Source organism: Drosophila sulfurigaster, chromosome 2L (assembly GCF_023558435.1).
Source record: "Drosophila sulfurigaster albostrigata strain 15112-1811.04 chromosome 2L, ASM2355843v2, whole genome shotgun sequence".
NCBI lineage: Eukaryota > Metazoa > Arthropoda > Insecta > Diptera > Drosophilidae > Drosophila > Drosophila sulfurigaster.
The window spans coordinates 28788142-28800235 of record NC_084881.1 but is presented as its reverse complement, the minus strand read 5'-3'; the positions used below and the strand labels follow the sequence as shown (position 1 = coordinate 28800235).

At 42.1% G+C, this 12094-nt stretch overlaps 1 protein-coding gene across 1 annotated transcript; it reads right to left on the bottom strand.

Moving 5' to 3' along the window:
• Positions 1–632: 632 nt before the first annotated feature.
• LOC133850514 (uncharacterized) lies at positions 633–1326 on the bottom strand. The gene has a single exon (XM_062286642.1). It carries the CDS (start codon positions 1200–1202, stop codon positions 648–650), a length of 555 nt encoding a protein of 184 aa, XP_062142626.1. The 5' UTR covers positions 1203–1326; the 3' UTR covers positions 633–647.
• Between the last annotated feature and the right edge of the window lie 10768 nt (positions 1327–12094).

Genomic DNA, 12094 nt, shown 5'->3' with positions numbered 1-12094 from the left:
TTAAGTATGATTATATATGTATGCATGTATATGTATCGGAATTGAGTTTGAGAGGCAGCAACGGAACGGAATCTCTGACGATCCAAGTGCGGATCTGTTCAGGGGATCGGCGCGCGTTTGTTGTCAGTTAAATTTACCACCTGTGATGAATAACGTTACATTTTGTTGATTTGTTGTTTTTCATTGTTGTTGTTGTTGTGGTTGTTGTTGTTGCTTATCGTGATTTATCGTATTTATAAAGTACCAGCGGAATCTGGCATCAGAATCATTTGGCTACATTACGACTTTTGCCTTTGCGCCATGCCCACATAAAGTTGATTACTCAGGTGTCTGAGTGCGTGTTTCCTCTCTCTCTCCCTCCCCCTCTCTTTCTGTGTTTGTGTATGGGGGCCATGTACCGTTAATTAATTTGCAAGTTGTATTTTTTTCTGGTATAGTTTGAATTTGTTTACTAATGCACTACATAAAGAGTTTATTTCTGTTTGGCTGCAGGATAAACATATAAATATAACATATTGGATTACAAATTTTAATTTGATTGAATTTCGGGCATTATCCATCAGGTGTTATACATTGCCAATTTAGTTGTTGTTGGTAAAATCAAGTATTGAACAAACATAAAATTGTCGTAATTAAGTCATCATCTCTTATATTTTTGGCTTCTCGCCTAGCTTCAGCTTCGAGAACTGGGCATGAGATCGAGTTTGTGCTCTTGATGTGGCATTGCTTGGCACAATTGTTGCCCGGGATGAGGGCGGAGCTCGTGGCAAATTTGGTGAAGCCGTTGCCGATTGTCTTGCGTCCATTTGTCGCCGCTTGGTGGCGACTTTTTGGCGATTTGTCGCCAGCTGTAGAGGAAAGTCTTTTGCCTCTTGTGTCTGCTCAGCAGTTGCGGGCATAATTGCTGGTTGCTCACGTCGCATGCAAGGTGAAGGTGCCGCTGGATTGATGCCATGCGAACTGATGCTGCGTCTTAAGGCTTCGAGCTGCTGTTGTGCTTCCAAGTTGGTCTCACGCATCAGCGTTGTAATCCTATCGCGATCACTTTGCTCCTGTGCCAATTGATCCCGTTGCTGCTCACGAATCTGTTCGAACTCCTGCCAAAAGGATTGGCTAATGCGACGCGTGTTGCGATTGAGTTCACGCCGCAGAGCTTGCACCATTTGTGGATCGCGGGGCAACTTGTCAATGCTCTTGGACATGGCTGTTGCTTTGTGTTGAAATTTTGATGCAGCTCGCGATGCGTCAGAAAGGAATCTGAATCTCAGTATTAATATAATGAGTGTGTGTGTCACACATATGATGTCCGCATGACGTTTCAGACTGTGGGCAGTTGATCGATGTGAGTTTTCTAATTGCTCCGCCGCCAACTTTCTTCTTAATTGTGGCGAGAAAAATGAGGCCCGTATCGAAATGGCATGAAAAGCACAACAACACACATGTCAGTCTGCAAAGAGAGGAGAGACGAGAGAAATTGTTTGTATTGAAGAATATATTTGTTCTGTTGTGTCCGTCCGTTGGTGTGTTCAGTCAATCAATCATGCGATAGAAGCTTGAAATCTCTGGCCCAATTGGGCTTTTGGGCCAAAACAATGGAGCCAAAACGATTGTCTTTGATATAATCGAAGCAACCTCCACTTCACTCCACTGCAGTCGAGTTGAGTCGACTCCAGTCGAGTCCATTTAGCCGAAATGAAAACAAAATTGCCAACAGCGCCGCCTCCTTTTTGTTTTTTTTTTGTGTTTGTTGTTTGTGTGTTTCCTGGGCCAAGAAGCGACCCCCGCTGTGCACTTGTCGAAGCCAAAAGTTCAACGATTGCCTCCGACTGTTTTAAATGCGGCTACCTAACCAAAGCAGGCACAAGCCGAATCCCCAATCCCCAATCCATTGCCGTTGCCGTATATCCACAATTTATCCTTTATGGCTTTTGTTTCTGCAGAAGTGAAAACAAAAGATTGTCATCGACGAGCGAACGAGCCGAGCGGAGTCTGAAACTTTGGCTGCTGCCTTACTTCTGACTACTTTTGCATAAGATCACCAGCTCCTTGATAGTGTGCAAACATATATACATAAACAAACTACAAGCTACATAATAAGCGGGATATATATGGTATATTCCTATATTTATATATCTGTGATATGACTGATCACCCTAATTGGGTGAAAGTGCTTAGAAAGTGTGACAGTAGTGTGAGTAGTGTGGTCCAAAAAGCAAAGCAAAAAGCTCTCTCATCATTACGATACCCCCTGTCAAATCAATATCGATGGCCTTTACCTATACCTGTAGCTATATATAACATACATCACCCGCATATATAGGCATCCTCAGCAATCAGCCAGCCAGCTAGCAAAACGACGACTTGACTACACACAACAATGGTCCATCTCTTCACCTCTTGGTCTTACTTGGTCTCATACGTTTGTCCATCTGTGTGAGAGATATTCCCAGGCCAGGCAAGAAAACTAGAACTCAAAATCATACATCACAAGCAATTACCGGCTAAAATGCGGCAGAGTGAGCTTCAACAACAACGACTAACCTTGGCCGCTAGTGAGGAAAAGAGAAAAAGGCAGCAACAACACCGGCGCAAGCAAACACAAGCAAACAAGAAAAAAAATAATAAAAATATATAAGAGTGGGCTGTTGTTATTATTGTTGCTGTTAATACACTTTGAACATTGCCAGGCATATCGATTGGAATGTATTGAAGAATTCTAAAGGGTATTTGATAAAGTCGAAAGTCTTTTAGCGAGAAAATATAGCGAGACTTTCTTCATACTCAACTAAACACATATTGAAGTGATTTCCTCTTACTAAAATATAAAATGAAGTAGACTTTAAAGTGTATTTGATATTCGTTAAACTGGGTTTATAGATTGGCTTAGTTGTTGCTGTTTTGTTGCGATGTTGTGTATGCCGCGCATGCATCATCATACCATCATCCCATTATCACATACCACAAGCCAAGCCAAGAAAAGAGATGGCAAGGCAAGGCAAGGCTGCCTGGTGGTGGCTGCGGCTGCGTCTGTGGCTGCGATTTTGTGGCTGCTGCTCCTCCTTTTGGCTGACCGACTGTGCGCGGCACTTGAATGCTCGGCATGAAATAAATCGCGTGTTTATTGTGCCAACGGCGATCGCTTCAATGTTGCACATGAAAATTGAACGCAATAGAATGCCACTAATCGATCGAAGCGAAGCTCAAGACTCAAGACTGAGCCTCTGCTTTGCTCTGCTCTGCTCTTGTCTTTCTCACTCCCTCTTGGATGCCGCTAGCAACAAAATGAAATGTTTCAAGTTCAAATGCAAGGTGCGGAGCTGTTGGCCAGAGAGAGGAGTGCCAGACTGATTGGACGGCCTGGACAGCTCAGCTGGCTGGCTCTCTGTCTGTCCGTCTGTCTGTCTGTCTGTCTGTGGAGACTGGCGCAAGCAATCTTAAAATAATCTAAACGATTTGGCGAAAATCACGTTGCCGTCGCCATCGCAATCGCCATCGTCGCGGCATTGGCATCCACCTGTTACTTCGAGCTCATTTTTAATGCCTACTCCCCCCTCTAGGCCCCGCTCCACCCCCACAGCCCAAAATGAGAGGGAAGGAGGAAGGCCAAGGCAAGTCTGGAGCGGCGGCATTGAGAGCAAATTGCAAAAGCCAAATTCAACGAATGCCGGCGCACAGTTTGGCATTAATAATGAAGCGCAATCAACTGACGGCCGCCGGCCGTTGGATGACTCCAACTGCTGACTCTGCTGTTGACTGCCTGAATGGCTGACTGAATGCTTGAATGGTTGAATGCTTGCTTGGTTGGCTGCTTGGTTCAGTGTATGGCCAGGTGAGGGTGCCTTGATACGTACCATTGGCATTGGCATTGCACAGATTAAACATTTTTCCAACACAATGCATAATTTCTCGCTGCTGGGCTCGTTATTCGTTATATGTGGTTGCTTCTTGCTGGTGTTATTCTAAACGGCTTTTAGACAAAAGCATCTCAGTCCAAAGTCAGTGCTGCCCGCTGCTCACGCTGCCAATCAATCAATCACGCCGAGATCTGAACTGAACCGAGTCGAGTCGAGTCGAGTCGCCTAGTCATCTGAGCATCTGCCGACGCCATCAACGTTGTACCCTGAGCGCGTTCTCTCTTTGGTCAAGTGTAATGGTTTTGTCATGATGCAGCATTTAAGCTGCCGCCGCTGATTGATGCGGCGTTCGTTCGTTCGTTCGTCTGTTCCACAAGAAAGTGCCAGTTAGGAATTTCACACCACACCGAACGAATGATCACCACAACAACCACCAGCAGAAGCAGCATCACCAACTGGCCTCGCTATGGAAATTTTGTGTGTTTGCCACTTGTCAGTCAGTCAGCCAAAGAAGTCTTTAGTCAATTTTCTAGCAATTCCATCTCCCAAGTTCGTTGCCTAAGTCTTTTGTATGAAGCATGAAGTGCAGCTTTATTGCTTAGTTGTTAAAATTCATAAACGTTTCCAATTGAATTGCGACAATTTGAAACAACTTTTCCATTTGACTTCTCGTGTATTCATTTATCCTTAATTTGTAACAGACTTTCGGCTAACCAATTCTCGATTTGCATGCAATTTTTTTGAACTGGTTGAAGGCAGGCGAAATCAAATTGGAGCTACAAATGCCACCTGCAGGGCGGCATATCGAATCAGCGAAATCAAAGCTAAATTAATTGACGACAATTGTTGTGTGGCAAGTGGCCAAATTGTGTGGCAACATCAAAATCAACCACAGCCAGCAACAACCGAGCGTAGCAACAACGGCAAACGTCAATTGTCTAATCAACAAATTTAGTCAATAAATCGTAATTAATTAACGTTTGCCGCAACAGTCATTTTCTGGCATTGGCAGTTGCAACTAACTCAAAAGAGTATTTCCAATTTTGTTTTTTTTTTCTCGTCTCTGGAAATTCAAATTTGTGGCAAATGAAACGACAACAACAGCAACAACAATAACGAGATCAATTCGAAAAACAACAATTACAAAAGCGGCGAGCAAATATTCGTGAATTGCGACTAATTTTTAGTAGTGGAGCCAACGAAAAACGTTAACAAAAATATTGGTAACAGCTAATCAGGCGCATATACGCCCCAAAAAAAGAGGTGTGTCCAGCAGGTGGTCATACTGTGTAAATGTTGTTGTTGTTGTTGCTGCTGCTGTTGTTATTGTTGATAACATCGTTGCAATGTGTTTATTGTCAAAAAATTGACTTGCAATCCACGAACAACCTTTTCGATCCTATTCAAGTCAAAAGACTTAGGCAACGAACTTGCTGCCGATTTAGCTTTTGAAAGTTTTTAAGAAATATTTTTGGAACCAGCCAGTGCATATAGAACAAATTAGCAGGTCTCTAGTTGCCTTTGCTTTATCTACCAAGTTATGCAACATGTGTCGCTCTAATAGCGATATTGTTTTTGAAGGATTTTCGCTATTCATATTCAGGCATTTCCGTTAAGGAATTCAACGAATTTCGGACAGCTCATCAGCTGCTGCCTTGGCTTATATCACACTCTACAATTGGCTGTAAAGAACTTTTAATTAATAATGCTTAATGGCTCAATGGTTGATGCTTAATGCTCATGATATATGTGTGTACTGACATCGAACTCTACTGTGGCCAGATCAAAGGCACCTCAAAAACCGCAGCCCCAACTTGGCAGTTAATCAAATTAATTGCTTAGAAAATCAACATGTTGATTTCGAACGTCAATATAAAAAGCAACGAATAATAATCACAATCGAAACGAATTATGGTATAGATATGTGTATTATTATTACTATGATTATTATGCATATTCAAGGCCTCCCCCCCCTTACTACTAACCCTTACTATGTGCAACAGTTGAGTTTCTTTTGTTGTAGTATTTGGATCGAAATTTTATTTTGGTATCTTTTTGAGTTTTGTAGTTTCTGCGTGTTTATATTCTTGGAAGCGCATTATTTAACCGCAGCGCTGAACTAAAAACGAAAATTGGCCAAAAACGAGGCAAATAAATCACCAAAACACATACACATACACACTCACATATCGGATTTTGGGGGTAGAATCATTGACAGCGCGCCGGAAGATTTCATTGTTTCCCAATGGGTCCCAAATGGCGACGACGACGTCGTTGGCAACGGCAACGGCAACGGCAACTTCTTGGTATTTTATTAAGCCACACAAATCAAAAAGCAAAGGCATTCAGCACAACACAAAAAAGAACCAATACGATAAAGCAGGAAAACAAAAAATCAAATATATATATTTATACACAGACATACACTATACACTCTTTATATATATAAAGAAGCCTTCGTGCGGTAACTTGACTCATGAATTTGGATGCTTAATTCTACTTAAACTCTGTCTGGCCTTTTTGTTCGCTTTTAAATGCCTTTCATATTGGGGTCTGAAATCCAAATCCGAATCCGAGAGACGCGACGATGCTGCCGCCGCGATTAGCTGGGCAAACAAGTGTTAAAGTTGTGGCAGCCACTGCTGGAGATACGGCAGCTGTGCTGTGCTGCGATGGCGGTGGCTGAAGAGGTGGTGCATGAGATGGTGGCGATGGCAGTGGGTGCACTGATTGCTGCTGTGCCGCTCCTCTAAGTGAGAAACAAAACAAAGTTAAGCAAACGTTTCTTTTGCTTTGTTGTTTTTTCATCTTTTTTCTCGCTTTTTTTTTTGTACTTCTTTCTTTTTCGAGTTGCCGCATTTGTTTTATGGCCATTTTTGGGTAGCTTCTTTTTTTTGTTGTCGCATTGCATTGTGCAATACGATTTTTGCTTTGTTTTATAACGCGCTGCTATTTATTTGGTTACATTCAAAGACAGACATTTGTTGCGTAATTTCTCCTTTGCTAAATTAATCCTCGACAAAAGGCTTTAAATATTCCTAAAGTGAAATGCTTTGCAGAAAATCCTTGAATTTGCTGGTTGAAAAATGTGCGTGAAGGAATTGTGAGTTCAGAATTTTGTACTTCGATTCATTAGACTATTAAAAAGGATTGCATAACCTTTCATGAATGCGTTATTGCTGTCAAATTCTAACCTCTGATTTTGTTTGGGGAAGGGGTTTTGAATAACATTGCACCTGGTGAGATATTTGCATATCAGCAATCATTGTGCAGACTGTTCATGTCATTTGCAAAGCAGCTAATCCAATGGACAACAAACAACAGCAGAAAGGCAAAAAAAGAGACCCCACCCCACTCTGTGCAGCAGCCCACACAATATAACACGGTAAAACAGTTAAAGCAACGCACACCCCTCTCAAGGAACTCTGTGTGTGAATGTGTCGAGTGTGTGTGTGTGTGTGTTGTCTGCCTGCCCAGTTTGTCTCTAATTTAATTTGCATTTTAACAACTTTTTGCGTGTGGCTTTGGCTTTGGCTTTGGCTCCTACTCCAAAAAGACGAAAAGACGAGAAAAAATGCCGTCCAAGAGAGTGGACAGCGGGCAACAAAAGGCGTGACTGCAACATGCGCCAAGTGCGTGAAACGCCAAAATAACACACAGCAACCTGCCAGTGGACCAAAAACTTACCTGCGGGCGCACCACGAAAGCCGCGCACAAATTAAATTAGTTTGAATAAACAGCGAGAGGTAACCAAAAAAAACTAAAAGAATGAGAACAAAAAATACTCGTACATAATAAATGAAGGAGGACGCGGGCGCAGCCTTTAAATGGCAATGCAACAGCAACAGCAGCAGCCACAAAATAATAAGAAGAAACGAGCCCCGAATCAAAGCCAGAGCAAAGGCAAAGGTAAAGGCAAAGCAAAGCTGAACCGAACCGAAGCGCAGCGAAGCGATGTGGAATGAGAAGCTTGAGGCTTTAGACACGGCAAAGAAGACGACGACGACGACAATAAGCTGAAGACCGCGAACGGAGACGAGAACTGTGGCAACTGTGAGCGAGGTTGCTGCGTGGGCGCATGCTTGCGCAGGTGATTTTAATCAGGTGATTTTAATCGCAGGCCAGGAATCTGGCATAAACAGGTGAACCTCGTACCCAATGACGAAGGTAGCAACAGCAACAGCAACAACAATGAGAGCAGCAACAAAATTAAATCAGAGACCAGCAGAAAACGTTGCAGCTACGAAGAGTATTCGAAATGAGCTCGAGTCTGAAGCTGAGCCTGAGCCAGGATGAAGCACGGCAAAAACGAAACGAAACGAAAATTGTAAATCACGAATTTTTGCTGCAAGATATGCAAAAGCGGCGCACATTTTGTAGCAAATTGAATTTTCAGCAGAAACCAAAAACGGCAGGGCAACAAGGCTAGGAGAAGGAACGAAGGGGAGGTGATAGGGGAGAAGCAGCCAGCGAATCAGACTTGTTGTTGTTGTTGCTGTACGCCTTGTTAAAGGCGAAAAAATAAGAATCAGCGCGCTTGCGCATAAATTTCACAAAGAGCATTTGCAACTTGCGACAGGTTGCAGGCAGCAACAGCAGCAGCCAACGAAAACAGTTCCCAGTTCTCTCAGTTCTCAGTTGCAACAGTTGCCCAGCTCCCAATCTGCATATACAAGCCATAAAGCAATTTCCATTGCTGGAGCACTACGAACGAAGCGACGTTCTAAAGTACACCCCACACCAAATCGAAAGAAAAAAATGCATTCAAGAACAGCTAGTTAAAGTCCTTTTGCAATGACAAAGATGCAGATACCCTTTTAACAATAAGATCACTAACAATTGTTAAAATGCAGCTAAATTATTAATTGAATTAAGCATGGAATGTGTTAAAAATCAAATTTATGTTTATCCCACAAAGGCAGCGACAAGTGCTGCATACCCGCTGTGAGTGTATATAAAAAAGAGAAGCGATGCCCTTCCTAAAAGCAAGTTACGAGACCGCCAGTCGCAATTGGCAATGCAATGCAGTCACTGGGCGCTCACACAACCTTGATCCTTGTCAAGTGCAGCCTACAGCAGCAGCAGCAACAGCCACAGCAACAGCAGCAACAACAGCCGCCAACAACTTTAATAAGTTCGCAGCTCTCGCAGATTTTTTCGAGTTCTCTGTTCTGATTCTACGAGCTGAGTTCTACGCCTTGGCTTTAAGCCACGCATGCGTATTTTATTTACTTGATTTTTATGCAAATTTTTATTTTATTTGTTAAGGAAAATGCTCGAGCAGCAGCAGCAGCAACAAAACGTAACAACAACGACGTATTCATTTCGTTGTTGTATGCAAAAAAAAAAGAAACGAATCGAAAAGAAGGAAAAATTGTTATGGCTCGTCGTCGTCGTCGTCGTCGTCGTGAGGGAAGGAAGGAGTCTCTGCAATGTTGTGGCAGTCTCATAGTTTCGTGGCTGTTACCATTTATAGCTGGCGGTTTTTTCGTTGCCAAATTAGTGAATTTACATGTTGAACAATGATCAATGTTTTGTTAACAAATGTTTGCTTTACAACGCTTGTTACATACGTTAACCAAGACTCATAACAACAAAGAGCACACAACAATCCAAAACAACAATGCCAACAGTTTCTCTTGCCACTCGGAAGCTGTGACGATGAGCATTTGGTTGCCCAACAACAAGTGTGTGTCGTGTGTGTGGGTGTGTGTCGTTCTTCACGTGAGTGGAGATTATATTTTAATTCTATAAGAAATACTGCAGACTGCTTAAAATACTGAATTTGAATAGATTTCATTAAATAATTATTTGTATGTGGTTCTCTATATGAATGGAGAAGAGTTTTCAAATTTTTACAAAAATACTGCAGTTTGTTTAAAATACTGAAATTCAAGAAATCTCATTAAATAGTTATTTGTATGTGGTTGCAAATTGTTTTCAAATTCTCTTAAAAATACTACAGACTGTTAAAAATACTGAAATATAATAGATTGAAAAATTATGTGTGTGCTCTCTTTCATTTGCATGGAGAATAGCTTTTGAAATCTAAGAAAACTACTGCAGACTGTTTAAAATACTGAAACCAAATAGAATGGAGAAGAGTTTTCCAATATTTACAAAAATACTGCAGATTGTTTAAAATACTGAATTTGAAGAGATGTCATTATAACATTGTTTTCGTTCACCTCGATATCTGTGGCGATAAGCATTTTATTGGATTTGATTTGTGTCGTTTTTCATATGAATGCAGAATAGTTTATAAATTCTAACAAAAATTAAAATACTGAATAGATCTCATTAAACAATTATTTTCGCTATACCAAAATGATTAAACACGAATAGAATTCGTAAATTAAAAGTTGTGCGTGCATCAGCTGGCATTCTCTCTGGCTAGCTGATCATGGATGATAGATAGACTGGTCCCATAACAAATTAATAATAGTCCTGGCATGGCAAATTAAAGTCTCCCCGGCTACCCCCGACCCGCTAACCAGACAATATTGCTTCAAAGTAACAATGTGTCTAATGCAATTGTTTGCGTTATTGCCAAGGGCAGGTCATAGACCGGTAGCATGCAGCATTAGCAGCAGCAGCAGCAGCAGGAGAGTTGGTAAACATTGTATCTATCAGCGGCAGTTGTCAGACGGACAAAGTTTACCGTCAAATTGCTAAAATAGCAAATAATGAAAGCTGACAGCGTGGCGAGAGGCTGAGAACGATGAAAACGGACGATGACAAGGGATGATCCGGCAGTTAAGCTGCAACAGGGGCGGCAATTAAAACGGGGCGCAATATGCGCAACTTCCGCGCGGTCGACAGGCGCAACTCACCTCCCTTCCCCTCTTCACATCCTTGCAATGTTGTTACAGTCATCGCAGGGACATAAGCAACACTTTGAGTCGTGGGAACCGGGAGAGAGAGAGAGAGCAAAGAGGGAGTGGGAGAGACCTGAAGTGCCTGTTGGCGGTTTGACGATGCCGAGAAAAGATACATTTGTAGCCTGTGGCAGACAGCGAGCGTCTGTTGGCCATCAATTTGGTTGGTAATGCGTGTTGAGGGCTGCTCTCGACAGTGTGGGAGATGAAGGGAAGGAAGCAAGGAGAGGAGAGCAGGGGAGTTTGTGCCGTGCTGCGCTTTAATTTCTCAATGCATATCTATGTATTATCCTTGGTTCTGGTCCTCTGCCGTGCCACTTATTATCATCTGCATGGTGTTGTGGCGTGCCCAGGACCACTTGAGTTTTACAATCGAATTTTGGTGGTTCATCAATAGGCCTGCGGACTGACTGCTGATGGTTTCCCAACTTGTTTGGGTGTGAGAAACGTTCCTTGTGAAGCTGAGCATATGCTTTTCCCTGCCTGCCTTGCATCCCCTTTGTCTGATCCGCACAGTGTTCTTAATGGCCACGCCGTGTGCACTATCAATTTGAATGGCCAATGGCATCTTCAATTTTTATGCATATTTGCAGTCGTCCAGTCACGTGCCGTCTTTGGAGGATTTTTGGCAGTCGTCGAGCTTTCTGTACCTGTCACAATCACACTTGGCGGCATGCTGCAGCATTGCAAATAATATAAATTAATATTTTTAGTCGAGACGAGTGTCGCCACCCCAAACTGGGTCTTCTTTTCCTTATGTGTGTTTTATTTGAGGTTTTTGTCTGTTTATGAGATTTGGTTTTGTTGATACGATTGCCTAGGCTGGTTTCTAGATTTCGGTTTGCTTTATGATGCTGCTCTTTAAGAAGGGATGACACGAAATACACTGGAACTTCTAAAGGGTAACTGAAAGGGATATCTATAGTAATTTTAGTGACAATGGAGATCAGACAAAAGACTTTTTATAATAACCTAAAGTTAAAAGGCAAAGATATTTGAAAATTCAATAGAAAACTGAGTCTGTTGAGGTTGTTCAAAGAACTTTTAATAATAAAAGTTTGTAATTGACAAGTAAAGCTTTTTAAAAATGTTTTATAATAAATGGCTATCAAAATAGAAAATGGGTTGTTAGAATATAACAATTGAATCTCAAATTGTGTTGCGCTTAGTAATTTTGCTAAGTGCACAAGTTTTTGGCAAATATTTGCAAAATCCTTTTACGCCCCTGCATTGGATGACTTCAACAAATGTGGCTCGCTTCCGTTGCGTCTTAAAGACACGTGTCCGGATGACTGGCAACTGCCAACTAATAAAACTGCAGCGTGCAGATTTGTCAAAGATTTGAGCAAAACATGGGGCAAG

Bases quoted from the DNA above. Each gene is read 5' to 3' on its own strand.
- LOC133850514 (XM_062286642.1), bottom strand. From the start codon at position 1,202: ATGTCCAAGAGCATTGACAAGTTGCCCCGCGATCCACAAATGGTGCAA.